General features: G+C 45.2%; 3 protein-coding genes across 3 annotated transcripts; 2 read left to right on the top strand and 1 right to left on the bottom strand.

Moving 5' to 3' along the window:
- Nucleotides 1–516: 516 nt before the first annotated feature.
- Nucleotides 517–2,759, top strand: AOL_s00109g75 (uncharacterized protein; the record flags this gene model as incomplete). Its single annotated transcript, XM_011126556.1, has 6 exons — nt 517–898; nt 976–1,877; nt 1,966–2,151; nt 2,223–2,354; nt 2,431–2,666; nt 2,747–2,759. 6 exons carry the CDS (start codon nt 517–519, stop codon nt 2,757–2,759), a joined length of 1,851 nt encoding a protein of 616 aa, XP_011124858.1.
- Nucleotides 2,760–4,271: 1,512 nt separating this feature from the next.
- Nucleotides 4,272–7,002, top strand: AOL_s00109g76 (uncharacterized protein; the record flags this gene model as incomplete). Its single annotated transcript, XM_011126557.1, has 4 exons — nt 4,272–4,339; nt 4,438–5,459; nt 5,518–6,593; nt 6,658–7,002. 4 exons carry the CDS (start codon nt 4,272–4,274, stop codon nt 7,000–7,002), a joined length of 2,511 nt encoding a protein of 836 aa, XP_011124859.1.
- Nucleotides 7,003–8,377: 1,375 nt separating this feature from the next.
- AOL_s00109g77 (uncharacterized protein) lies at nt 8,378–11,769 on the bottom strand (the record flags this gene model as incomplete). Its single annotated transcript, XM_011126558.1, has 3 exons — nt 8,378–8,621; nt 8,683–11,195; nt 11,272–11,769. The coding sequence occupies 3 exons, from the start codon at nt 11,767–11,769 to the stop codon at nt 8,378–8,380; spliced, it is 3,255 nt and encodes a 1,084-aa protein (XP_011124860.1).
- Nucleotides 11,770–13,764: the final 1,995 nt, after the last annotated feature.

Raw genomic sequence — 13,764 nt, forward strand, 5'->3', positions numbered from 1 at the left:
GAACAGGTTCTAGACAGGTTCTTCGGAATTCCTATGTGTTGGTAGTGTTGTATCTCCCATCTTGGACTGGAGAGATGCTCGCTCATCTGAGCTTATAGCTTTAGTCGACGTCTAGTGTCTAGTTTATGAGGCCTGTGAGTAACACGAAAAACAAAAGAAAAGAAAGAAAAAGAAAAGAAAAGATTTAATATGTAAGTACTCCTCTGACTCAAAAATATTGGAATGAATGAAATTACCTGCGCAGCTGCAGCACGTAGCTGAACTATGCAGAGGGTAGACTCATGCATCTTGGCGAAATTACCATGTCAAGTTGCACCTCAGTCTAAGTTAGTCGAGAACGCTAAGGTCGAATTACATATAAAAAGCACCATATTCGCCCCTCGTGCTTTCGCGTTTCCCAGGCCTCATCCTCACGCGTTTTCGTGTATCCTGCTTAATTCTTATACTTTACTCTCCTTATAATTAATCATTTCATCCCGTCTCAGTCATAAGTCTAGACGTCTACGAGTAAAGACAATGGCTACAAAGGTCATATACCCCCACCCATTGGAAGAGGGATCTTCGATAGCCCTCACCTTCATCGACCAGGCCCTTCGTAATTTCTCTACTGCCATTAGAAAAAAGCCCGATTGGAAGAAAAAAATAATGGATCGTAAGATCATGGCTAAGTGGATACAAGAGGCAGCGGTGCAAGATTCACAGCGTCTCGGCTACTCCTATCCCACGGTCATTGTCTGGGATGCCAGAACTATAGAGTTCGTTGATCAGGAGCTGAAAGCTTATAAAAATTACATTGAAGAACTTCAAGCAAGTGGTTCTTGTATTGAGCCTGATATTGATGCTGTTTGGAGGGCCGATGGGTTGGTCGATGAGGAGTTAAGACAACAATTGATCGATGGTAAGTCGAGAAACAAACATCGAGGATAAATCAAGAGAGAGATGGAAGGCGCTAAATACGAAGGAACTCTTATTTAGCCGTTGCGGTTTTAGAAAACGTTCCCGAGGAGAAAAAGGATTGGCATCCAGGCACAAATAATACGGTTCTCAACCTTGTGCATCCGTCTTTGTGGCCTATAATTTATGGGAGATCAGTGGATACTGACGGGAAGATCATTCAATGCCCTCTCAGAGCCTTTGAACCGGGGAGCTATATTCACTCTTACAATGAAGACGCTTACAGTGGAGAATCTGACTACAATTCTGACGACTCTGGGGACGGCTATCGTGATTATGATGTCAACAGAGATTCTCGGGTGGTGGAACCATCAAGAGCAGATCGATACATGAACGGGTGGTCTAAAAGATTTTGCTGGCTGCCTTCGGAATTTGAGGTTTCCGCTGATGGGACGAGTACAAAGATTTCGTCCTACATTAACAATCTAAATGGACCCGGCCAGAAAGAGCTCTTTTATCCAATTCTTGAGAAAATATTTTCAAAATTTGTTCCGATGTTTAACCATCTTCTAGCGGATCTGAACGAGAATAACCACCGCCGCCACCGGTCGGGTAGCCCCACAGAAGTCACTGATTATCATGGGCAAGAGTCTAAAAGGAGGATTCCGACGGAGGTGTACAATGACGCTTGGGAAAGGTTAATATCAGAGTATGAAAACGACCAAGAATTAACTGTCGACTTCGTAAATCTCGCGCTAGAATATATCGATAGCGATAATTATGATGAGTCAGAAATTGATGAGCACGAAATTTGGGACCTGGGAAGCGTATACCTTCAAAGAGCGTGGTCTCCTCCTAAGATTACCGACGATGTCAAACTAAACGGGAAGACTGTCAAGGTTATTGTTAAACTCGCGAATATTATTCTAACACCTGAAAATCCGGTTTACAATGGAGGCAATTGGCACGTTGAAGCTATGACGGTAACTTGAAACCAAAATAATCTAATGGTTTTTTTTCTCTTTTTTACATTTAGAGGATCTTGCTAAAATAAAACCTGGACGACCATAGAACGAGCGGATTGTAGCGACCGGGATCTATTACTATTCCCAGGAAAATATCACAGACTCCGAGCTTCGATTTCGTCGAACCGTCCAGGTTGATAGGAACCCACACGTCCAATGGTCTAATTGGGGCACTGTTCACGATATGAATGCCAGCTATGGGGTACAAGAGCTAGGTCGAATGGAAACTATCGTGTGTGCCATGTCAAATCCTCTCGAGCCCTAGGATATTTGTTCATTAACCCGGCTTTCGGCATTTATTAGGACAACCGGGCTATCGTTTTCCCCAACGTATACCAACATCGTGTCTCGCCATTTCAATTGGAAGATCAAACGAAGCCAGGGCACCGCAAGATCCTAGTATTTTTTCTATGTGACCCTTCGGCAGATCTCGAGGTAGCTTAATTTTTATCTATTCTGTTATTCTTTGCATTCGGCACTATGCTGACCTGAAAATATCCAATCTTAAAAGATGCCGACAACCAAAACCGTCACACCTCAGCAGCCCGAAATCAGGGCAGACCTCGAAGCTGTGCTTCGCTCGGGACACCCGGGAAAGTTAGCTGAGGAGCTCTTCCAAATGGTTCTCAAATATATACCACCGCCGATATCTTTAGAAGATGCGAAAGAGTATAGAGCGACTTTGATGAAAGAACGCTCAAATTTTACCGGAAAGAGCTCGATGGTACAAGGGGTACACTACAATTTGTATGTTATATGCTTGAACAGCCTAAATCCAATGACCTCAAGAGCTAGCCAAGGGTTTGTGCTAACTGTTAGGTACATAGCTGCGAGCACTGATATGTCGATAGACCAGTGTCTTTCAACAACTTTGCGAATCCTAGATATACATAACTTCGGGAGTATGAAGATATTATATGGATCTAGTAGAAATCCTTGTTCCACCAATGTTGAAACCAACCCGAATATTTGCGAGGACAAAGGCCAGTCCCGTGGCCTTGTCTCGTCGCCAGACTCCTCGACTGTGCCGTGGCCAGACTTTTTTTTATGTGACTAAATATACTACTTCGGATTTACAATGCCATATAATATATATCTAAGATTTTGAACTGGAAACTCATACCACATTTAATAAAGTCCTCTCAAACCAAAAAGGAGTATGCATATGTAGGCTGTTTTACCTGGTCCCGTAAGTTTTACCTTGAAATCTAAAAGTCCTAGTCAGCACAGAGTTCTGTGTTGCCTTGTTGTTAAATGGCCCTTTAAGCCACATACTAGCCACATTGTCTACATGTTGGTGGCGTAGGTTATCTCCTTATAATTGGCACGCATGCTCAATTTCCCAGGACATTACCTGATTTCGAGGGAGTAGTTATGCGGCGCACTGGAGGATTTGCAACTATCAAATATCTAGTATGCATGATATACCGATATGCACCGGGCTGGGCTGTATTGGGTCTAAAAATTTACAGACGAAACTGATCATATCTTTATTTGAAGCCTGACAACTGGTGGAGAAAAAGAATACGCTAGTTTCGAACGAAATCTTATATATGCCCTACAAAGAGCCATTGAGACAGGATTTACGGACAAGCGCGAGTGTGAAAGCGAGGTATCTATAATTACTAGATATATATACGTAAATATAGTTTTATCAATAAGAGAAACCTGAAGCTCAGTGGGGTGCGTCCACAAGCGCCTAGGCACTACCCATCTACTTACAGTGCTATGAGCAATACTGTTCAAAGTTGCCTATAAATTTGGCTCATTGTTATTAGTATATAATAGCTTGTTTAGGAGAATTAGGACTGCAATTATAAAATATGATTTTAGGACAGGAAGCCTAATCATGACATGGGTAATCTGAAGGTGCGCAGCTATACATAATATTCCGAATATACAAGGTAATTATAATTCCACTCTACTATTCTCTTCTTAGAGAATAATAAAATAAAATAAAAATAAAAATAAAGATAAAATAAAAACTCAAAGGCGGTTTCTCGCAGATAAGTAACTACCTAATGTAGTTCAAGTTCGCCACTTTAAATATTGCGAAGGAGAGAACGAGGCTGTTGTGATTGGGCCGGTGGCGTGTTGCATGACGTTGGAGGCCTTTTAAGCCTTTTCTGGCCCCGAAACAACACGCTGCGGGCGCTCCAGCCAAAAATTTCGTTCGTTCGTTCAATCCATTCATTCAAACAGCTACACTGCACCCAGCCAGTTCAATCCTCTGTTCAAGTCTACCATCAACCTGCATACTTACTGCGACAACCACCAGAATCATATCATCGCCACTCCAGCGCCGGTTTTTATCTATCTGTATATCTTTGGCATCTTTACAGGCACGGGATCATGCCCTTGTTTGACGATGGCGACAGCGCCCTGCTCAAGAAGTGGGTCGTCACCCGCCTAGAAAACATGTGAGAGAAGAGCCTCCCGAACCCATTTGCCATCCCTTGCCCGCGCTTTAAGCTGCATTCACTTGGGAAATCTCCTAATCGCTAATCTGGACTACTAGATCCGATGCAGATTCAGACGTCCTTGCCGATTATGTTCTCGCGCTCCTTAGGCATGAGCAGAGTGAAGCTGAGGTCAGGCAGATGTGCATCGATCAGCTCGATGACTTCCTACGCGAGCGTGAGTTACTCTTTTTCTTCTTTTTAAAGCCCCTTCCATCGCCTAATCGACAACCATTATCTTCTAAGGTACCGTTTATTGACTGGTCGCATACTATTTGTCTAGACACTACACCATTCGTCGATCAGCTATTCGCTGCTTTACGTTCAAAATCTTACCTCTCAGTGAACTCTACCCTACATAGCGGTCTCCTAACCACTACCGTCCCACATGCCGCACCGGTCTCGATACCCCAGCCGACACCTATCCAAGATGACGCTGATTCGGAGGACTCTTACACCCCCAAAAGTCCAGGCGTGCCTCCTCCCCAACCAGTCCAACAAAACACCAACCCAAAAAAGCGCGGCTACTACGACAGAGACGCTCCAGGCGCCGGTCAACAACAGACAGGGAGCCATTATACCAACTCTCGGAATAAGAATCCAAAGACACAAGGTAGAGGTGGCAACCGTAACGCCGGGAACGGCTCTTTCGACCCTTACAGCAAATGGGCACGTGGGGGAGGTGACTTTGGGAGGAGCGGACAGCAGCAAGGACAACTGCCGCGCCAACAGGTTCCTCAAGCGGCATTCCCAATGAATATGATGCCTGGCCCCGCTGGTGCATTGGCGCTCCCTAACCCTCAGATGCCATTTGGGACGGACCCGATGACCCAACTGTTAGCTGCGCAGGCGGTAGCAAGCCTGCAGGGCGGTTGGAACCCGCTAGCCATGTTCCACCCGCCTCCAAATATGATGTCTACCCCCGAACCCCGTCAAAATAACCGGGGGAAGAGGGGCGTATGCCATAGTTTCGAGCAGAAAGGATATTGCAGAAGGGGCGACAGTTGTCCATATCTGCACGCTAGTCCGCTAGTCGTTCCTCCGCCTATGACACCACAGGTGAAGGGTCAAGATGAAGATGGTACAGCCTCCATACAATTGTAAATATGGGTTATAAGACTTTAGCTAACGAGTTACAGAATACGACCCTCATACGCCCATGCTTTCCCCTCAGGACCTCGAACGTCGGACCAGCGCCTCGTTCCCTCCAAAAACCACCCCACAACCACGTGGCGGTGGGGTGCAACGTGGTGGAAGAGGCGGCGCACGTGGTGGAAGGTCGGAATTTTCGGCATTCGGCCCCCCTAGGAATGTTCACACGAAAACACTGGTGGTGGAGTCTATACCTGATGATAAACTCGATGAACAGGCCATCCGTGGATACTTCGCAGCATTTGGGCCTATAGAATCTGTGGAGGTTAAGGCCGAGAATAAACTTGCTATTGTCAAATTTGAGAATCAGGAGGACGCAAAGAAAGCACATAGTTCTCCCGAACCAATCTTCAACAATCGATTTGTTAAGGTTTACTGGATGAAAGGAGAAGGCGATGGACATCCGGCACCGCAACACCAGCAACAAAGCGAAGACCAACAATTTCAACAAGATGAGATGGAGGTTGATATGGAGGATTTCCAGCGGAAGCAGGAAGAAGCACAGAAGGCACATGACGAACGAATGGTGAAGAAGAAGGAAATCGACGACCAAGCTAAGAAACTGGAGGAGATGAAGGTAGATTTAATTCGGCGCCAGGAGGAAGAGAAGAAGAAACTCCTTGAAAAGCTAGCAAAGAAACATGCTGCTAAAGGAGCTACGAACGGGGATGCCGAGACCCTGGATACAAGCAACAAGGAATCTAAAGAAGCCCAACAGACAGCTGCTCTGAAGGCCCAACTTGAGGCATTGGAAGCAGAGGCTACTTCACTAGGGATTGATCACTCGAAGTTGGATGAGTCGCTGTCCGAATTTCATCAATCGTCCTATAGAGGTCGAGGTTCATTTAGAGGCCGTGGTGGGTTTGGGGGATACCCGACCCGTGGAGCATATCCAGCTAGGGGGAGAGGCGTCTATGGTGCATACCGTGGCACAGCTCCGTTCGCCAGAGGCCGAGGAGGTGCTCCGATGGCCAAGAAAATGACATTAGATAACCGGACTAAGACAGTTATGGTTAACGGTGTGTCTGAAGCCAATATTGAGCCTTTGCAGCATTTCTTGTTGGTATGTTGATCCTTCAAATTCCTATTATTTCATACTTCGAATTGATACTAACTCTTATTTATAGGCCTGTGGAAGTCAATATACGAAGCTTGATAAAAACCCTGATGTCGAGGACTCTCACATTATCACATTCAACACTCGCGGCGATGCTGCCAGGTTTTTCCATTCGAACCCTGACATTCCCCAAGTCGGAAAAGTTTCTGTGTCCTGGGTGGAAAACCATGCCAATACCGGGAGTAACGGTCAGGGTCCGACAGGTGGCGCAGAGAATGGTTACGATTATGGAGACTCCATGGATGCGGAGTCCGGTATCCCCCAAACAGAGAATGGGGGAGGAGAAGAGGCTGGGCTTGGTCAGTATGATGTGTACGATATGGCGGATGAAGATGACGATAGTAGGTGGAATTAATGGGTAAAGGAGTTTTTTAAGCAATCTATTATTTCCTTCTTGTTTATACAAAGCAGGCGAGGAGAGGCTACGATGTGGGGATATTCGAATATTCTCTCTATCTCTATTTTCTTTTGTTTTTTTTCCCTCTTCCAAAATTCATGTAGAAAGTTTTTCCCTTCCGCTCTCTATTGTTTGTCTCGCAGGCCAGGTCAACTTGATCTTTTCCTGTTCTTCCCCTTCTTCTTCTTCTTCTTTTTGTTAACACCATGAGCGATACCGACGTCTTGTTTTTATTTTATTTCAAAAATCACTGCTACTAGAGGATATGGCGACGGGGGAAAAAACTTTCGTACCAAATTTGCAAAATTATTTTTTTCCAAAAATTATTTCTTTATTACCTATGCATGGCGAATTTTGTATATTTCTCCCGGGGGGTGGGGGTAATTCCTTTGACTCTATCTTTTTATAGCCTATATGATGATAATCTTTTGATCACAAATTCGAGCGACTCGCGAGGGGTGATCTTGCTTATGGGGACGACGAGCTTTTGGTCTTTTAAAATTTGTTGACTTTCGAAAGGAAGAAGTCTCTTTTTCACGGAATTATGAATTGAAACAGTTCGTTTATTTAGCAGCATATATGTTATAACAATTAACCCGTCGATCGGACCTATAGCTGACCACCTAATCGATCATCATGTCATGCCATCTTATACTAGGAGGCTAATACCCCAAGCCTTCTTTATATTCAGGTGACACCTCCCTTCCATGACCTTTACGAACAAAAAGATATATACGTGACCTACTAAATGCATACTCACGGACGTCCAGATTGATATGATCTTACAAAAAAGCCTCGAAAAAGTGATAATAAGTAGAGATATATTGCCCCTCCCTGAGCGCCTTATATTTCATTCCCTTCTATATTAATATTTAAAACCCCTTCCCACGATGGGGAGGGGACGCAATGTAATTAATATACATGTAATACATTGCCCCGCCGAACCATAAAAAAATATCCATCGAGGAGGAGGAATTTTAATATTTTCGAAAGGAAAATATCAAAAGCAAGAGAGGCGTCGTGATGATCGATATAGAGAGAGTGAAAAAAAAAAGACAACAGAAAAAAAAAACATCTTTTGAGGCACTTTTAGTGTAAACCCTGCATAACGATGTCCTTAATGATAAAAAGATTACAAACCCATATGGACAGAAAGAAAGAAAAAAGCACAGAAGGCAGAATGGTTGTAAGCCTCAAATCGAGACCTGAAAGCGAAAAGCCATGCACCATGAACCCATAGGAAAAAAGGGAAAACATAAAACCTTTGGCGGAAGAATCAGAGATGCGTTTATAGAATGAAAAAAAGGACTTTTGGTCAGATGTCAGCAGGCATTTAATCAATCTTGAAGACCTTCTTGAGTTGGACGATCAGAGCCCAATCCTCCTTAGCCACTTCTTCTCGGAAGTGATTCTTCAGAGTATCAATGGACTTGCGGGAAATATGTGAATAAAGAGTGTCGGCTTCCTCCCAATGACGACCGAGGATAGGTTGATTAGAGGCTTCAATCTTGACAGCGACAGATGGAGAAGTCTTCTTGGCAATTGGTACAGCCTTGTGGTTGAGTTCGATAGATGTGCTAAAGAAGCATATTAGTAACGGGATTTTAGAGAAGGAAAAATAAGAAAGATGGGACTTACACTCTACCAAGAACTACTGGCTCACTGCCAGGCTTTGCAACCGCGATAGGAGTGCCGATACGCAAGCTACCTTCAACAACATCGATACCAACGACGATAGGATCACGCTGGTGGAAAACCTGGACAATTCGGAGAACGCATGGGAAGACAGCGAGGTCGGCGGTTTCCTTTCGCTTTTGTTCGAGAAGATCCTTCTGGTAGGCGGTGAAAGAGTCGAACAAGTGATAGATAATGTCGGCAGTGAAAAGCTTGACGCCGACTTCATCCGCATAGGCCTGAGCTTCTTTATCGACTTTGACATCGAAACACAGCATGACAGCGAACTCTTTGTTCTTCTCCAACATTGTTCCTGCTCTCATAACGTCACGCTTGTAGACCGGGCCAATACTAATAGACATGACCGGAATCTTGCTAACGCTCAAGAAATCTAACAAAGCTTCGAGAGAACCGAGAGTGGATGCTTGAACGCAGACACCCTTTCCTGATTTCTCAACCTTGTTCAACAAGCCTTCCAAATCGCTCATGACTTCTTCGCAAAGGTCTTCTTCGTCGTCATCGGGACCGACGACCAACAATCTAGAACCGGCAATGGCATTTTCAAGATCATTGGCTGCAATCTTGACACCGAGGGCTGCTTTGACTTCCTTGTGATGAACGTAGTTGCTCTTGACACGTAACTCTCTGAGCGGTTGAGGTGTAAGCAAGGCCCTGACAGTAGTTGCTATAGCTCCATTAAGACCACAAAGAACTATCCTGTCACCCTCCCTAAGTACACCATTGGAAAGAACAACATCGATAGTTGTTCCAAGACCTTCAATAACCTTGACCTCAAGAACGGTACACTCAAGTTCAGAAAGGTACATGAGCTTTTCGGCCATACGCTGCTGGGTCAAAGTAATCAAGAGCTTGAGCATGTCCGGAATACCCTCTCCAGTGTGGGCTGATGTTGGAACCAAAGAAACGAATTTGCTCATGTTCTTATTCTCGTGGAAGAGTTCGGCGTTGAGACTTTGTTCTGCGAATGCGAGTTTGGTCTGGGCAAGCCTGTCCTTGAATTCGTTCTGAACAGCCTTTGATTGCTTGGCGAGAGAGTCCTCGAAGCCATTGTTTGGAACCTCTTTCCAACCGTACAAACGATCGATCTTGTTGAGGGCGACAATAAATGGTGTTTTACGACCACGGAGCAACCTGATCGACTCTATTGTTTGGGGTTCGAGACCGTGCATAATATCGACGACGAGAATAGCAATGTTACACAAAGAGCTACCTCTGCTTCGGAGATTGGTGAAGGACTCGTGACCGGGGGTATCGATAACCAACAGACCAGGAACGTTGAATTCAAGAGAACCATCTTGATTGACGACTTCGGTCTTCTGTTTAATAGCCTCAACTGGGAAATAAGTTGCACCGATCTGCTGGGTGATACCACCTGCTTCGCCTTCTTGGACATTGGTCTGACGAATCTTGTCGAGAAGCTTGGTTTTTCCGGTATCGACGTGACCAAGAATACAGCAGATAGGGGATCGCAGATTGTCTTTTGATCGTGCGGCGAGGGCTTCTTCATGCTTTTTCCTGCGTCGCTCTTCGGCTTCTTCCTTTCTTTGCATTGCTTGTCTCTGGGCAACAGATGTCTCTTCATCAGAAGAATCATCGACAGGCTTCTTACCCTTGGATTTGGCGGAAGTTGCTTTGGCAGCCTTCTCCTTCTCCTTCTCCTCCTTTTCTTGTTGCTCCTTCTTCTCTTTTTTAATTTCCATATCGTCATCAGTGTCCATGTCCCAGGATTCCTTTACGTCGTCCTCTTCAGCGGCAGCTTCCCAGCTTTCTACAACATCCTCCTCATCCTTCGGACCGGCTTCGCCTTCGACCTCTGCAGCTTCAGCGGCCTTCCTCTCTGCCTCCTCCTGAGCGGCTTTCTCAGCGGCTTTCTCAGCGGCTTGCCGTTCTTCCTCTTCTTTCTGCAATTTTGTAGACTCAACAGGCGTGGAAGGTTCACCATCGGCGTCTTTATCACCGGTCTTGCCAGGCTTCTTCTTTTTCTTATCATAGACAGGCTTTTTCTTAGCAGCACTCGATTCGGAAAGACCCTCAACAAGCATACCAGCATCGATCATCTGCTGTAAACGTAGTTGATTCGCCTTCTGTTGAGCTTTCTGCGCCGCTGTGAGATATTTACCCTCCTTCTTAAGTTGCTCCTTCTTTTCCTTTTCCTTTTCTTTCTTCCTTTGCTTGGCTTCTTCTCTCTTTTGCTCTTCTTCCTCAGTACGCTTTTGCTCTTCTTCGACTACCCGACGAGCTTCCTCTTCGGCCAGACGCTGCTCGTCCTCTATCTTACGGCGAGCTTCCTGTTGACGTTGGATAGCAAGAACAGCAGCAGAAACCTTCTTTTTCTTACCGCCAGCAGGTTCAGGAGCGGTTTCAACAGGTTTCTCCTCAGCCTTCTCAACTGTAGAGGTAGGAGGGGGCTTGGAAGTGGAGGGAGCAGGAGCGCCTCCAGTTTTCTTACGAGCAGCCTATATAACCGTTAGATGAGACCATCACAAAGCCGAATCGATTGATATTTCGAAATAAAAAATAAAAAATACTAACCTGTTCCTTCTTTCTCTGCTTCTCTTTTTCCTTCTTCTCACGTTCCTTTTCTTTCTTAGACTTTACCCTTCCACCGGTCTCTTCTTCCTCCTCCTCATCATCATCGCCACCCTTATCGGCAGGAGGAGGAGCCTTTCCTTTTGTCTGAGTTGCTTCAGCCTCAGCTTGCTCGGCCTCCATATTCAACTTGGCAAGAGCGGCTTCCACATCTTCATCCTCATCGAACTTATTCTTACCACCCTTCTTTTTCTTATTAGCCTTGCTCTTTCTGATAGCACCAAGCAAGCCAAAGCCACCGCCACCGCCTCCAACGTCTTCGGCAATGTCATCGGCAGTAGCGGCCGCAGGGCCACTATCCTTTGTTTCGTCATCCTTATGATAACCAGGAGTATTTTCGAGCTGAGCGGTGACAGGGAATAGCTCTTCGGTGGTGGTTGGGATGTCGGCTTCCCAGTCGTCGTTGGCGACGTTCTTCTTTCCTTTCTTTCCCTTGGCCATTGTAAACGATTTACCGCGTGGGAAGGTTTGTTAAAAAAAAAAACAAGGGAGGGGTGGTTGTAGTCTTGGATGAAGTAAGTCCTTACAGCTCTTCGATAGCTAGAGCAGATGAAGATAGTCGAACGTGTGGATGACAACGATCAACGGGTTCGATACAGTCGATTGGTGGTTAAATTGCTGACGATCCTTTGTTTCCAACAAGGAGTTGTACGTAGCTTCTTGATGAGAAAGTCGATAGACAGATAGATAACGAGAGGGGTGGGTGTATGTGAATGGGGACAAGGAAGCGAATCCGGTCCGTGTGAATCACGATGCCATTCAGGAAAAAGGATAGTTGGGGGGGGGATGGAGATGATTGTGTGGCTGCTGTTCACGCCTCATGTGTCGAAGACGAGAGCAGACAGGGAATGGGAAGTGTGGAGAAAGTGAAGAGGAGAAAAGACAAGAAAGTCGTACGCTTGCCACTTTGAAGGAAGAAGTCTTTAGCTTTGGGAAGAAAATTGTGCAAGATACCTTTTACGGAAAGGTCTCAGAAGACAGGGGGGAAGGGAGCCTTTAAGTAGTATCAGAGGCAGTGGAGGAGAGGGAAACTATTCTATTCTCGACGTGAAGAGCGTAGACGGCGAGGGTTAATTGACGATGATGACGTGGTGGGGTTTTTTTTTCCTTGGATTTTTTTCGGTGGAGCGTGCGAGGGGTCGGGGATTTCTCTGTGTGCGTGCTGTGAATCCACCGCTACGATTCGGCGTCTATTTTGGCCCTCTGGAGTTCGAGCTCCTGTTCAGATCGGACTTAGGCTTTAAAGGTTTACAGATAGTTAAGCATATAGATATCAACAGAAACGAGAACAAGTACGGGTTGTCTTGGATGAAGTCGAAGATGTGATTCGATGTGGTCTAATGTTACCTCGAATGCGTTGTGTGTCGTTGAAGTCCTGACAATTCAATAACAGTTAACAGTAGTACTGTAATTAGAACTAGCTATCAGTTAAGCTTGCAACCCGAACCCGGCCAGATCAAATATATATTTTATTTATTCAAGTATATAGGTGTTTAGGTTTTATCTCGTAAATTATAATATCAAGATACTCGGTATTTATATTATCTTAAACGATATGGGAGTATATACATACATCGATAATACGTTCTATAGAGACGAGACTCGACGTCAGCCTGGATCCTTGTCGTGCGTTGAGCGAGGTCTTTAGCCCTATCAAGAGGTAACTACTCCGTAGCTAAGCTGATGCTCTCTGCTCGGGTCGCGCGAAGCTGCAGCACGGCCTGTACCGAACCAACCAACCAACCAACCAACCGCACTCTTCATCGTCTTCGATATATACTTCTTACTTACTTACTTACTTACTTACATATACACCTACAGATATTACCACGACGATAGCAAGTTAGCTTGATACTTATAGTGATGGAAACAGCTATGGATTTCTCCAGTACCTGCGACTTTATAACCAAGTTTGTCATCGACACGTCCAGATACTGTCTAGTGGGCAGGCACATTTACGACCCGACATAATTCCGAACAAACTGTTCAGCAGTGGATATTATAATATATACTACCTACCTTCAACCAAACAATTACTATTCCAATAACTTGGAACAATCAATCAATCAATCATTCCTTCCTTCCTTCGGATCCTACATGAAACAAGCGGTAGAGGTTTCAGTACACACAACTTAACTAATCCAACCACCTCCAACCGGGAGCAATCATGAAAAGGAAACATGCAACAGACAGATAACGCCGGTTCAGATGCGGATCTAGCTAGCTAGCTACCTACTTCTTCAGCCGTTGTTCGCCCGAAACTAATGGAAAGAATGGAATCCCAGTCCTAAAATGATCGACTCTTGCTTATAGTTACCGATTCCTTTCGCGTTATGAGAAAAAAAAGATCGGAACTATGTTAAGCTTTAGGCTTTAGCCAGGCTGCATGCAAATCAATACTATGGCGTCTCTGAATGCGCCACTGCCCTCCATCGG

This window comes from Orbilia oligospora (genome assembly GCF_000225545.1).
Source record: "Orbilia oligospora ATCC 24927 unplaced genomic scaffold scaffold00109, whole genome shotgun sequence".
Classification (NCBI taxonomy): Eukaryota; Fungi; Ascomycota; class Orbiliomycetes; order Orbiliales; family Orbiliaceae; genus Orbilia; species Orbilia oligospora.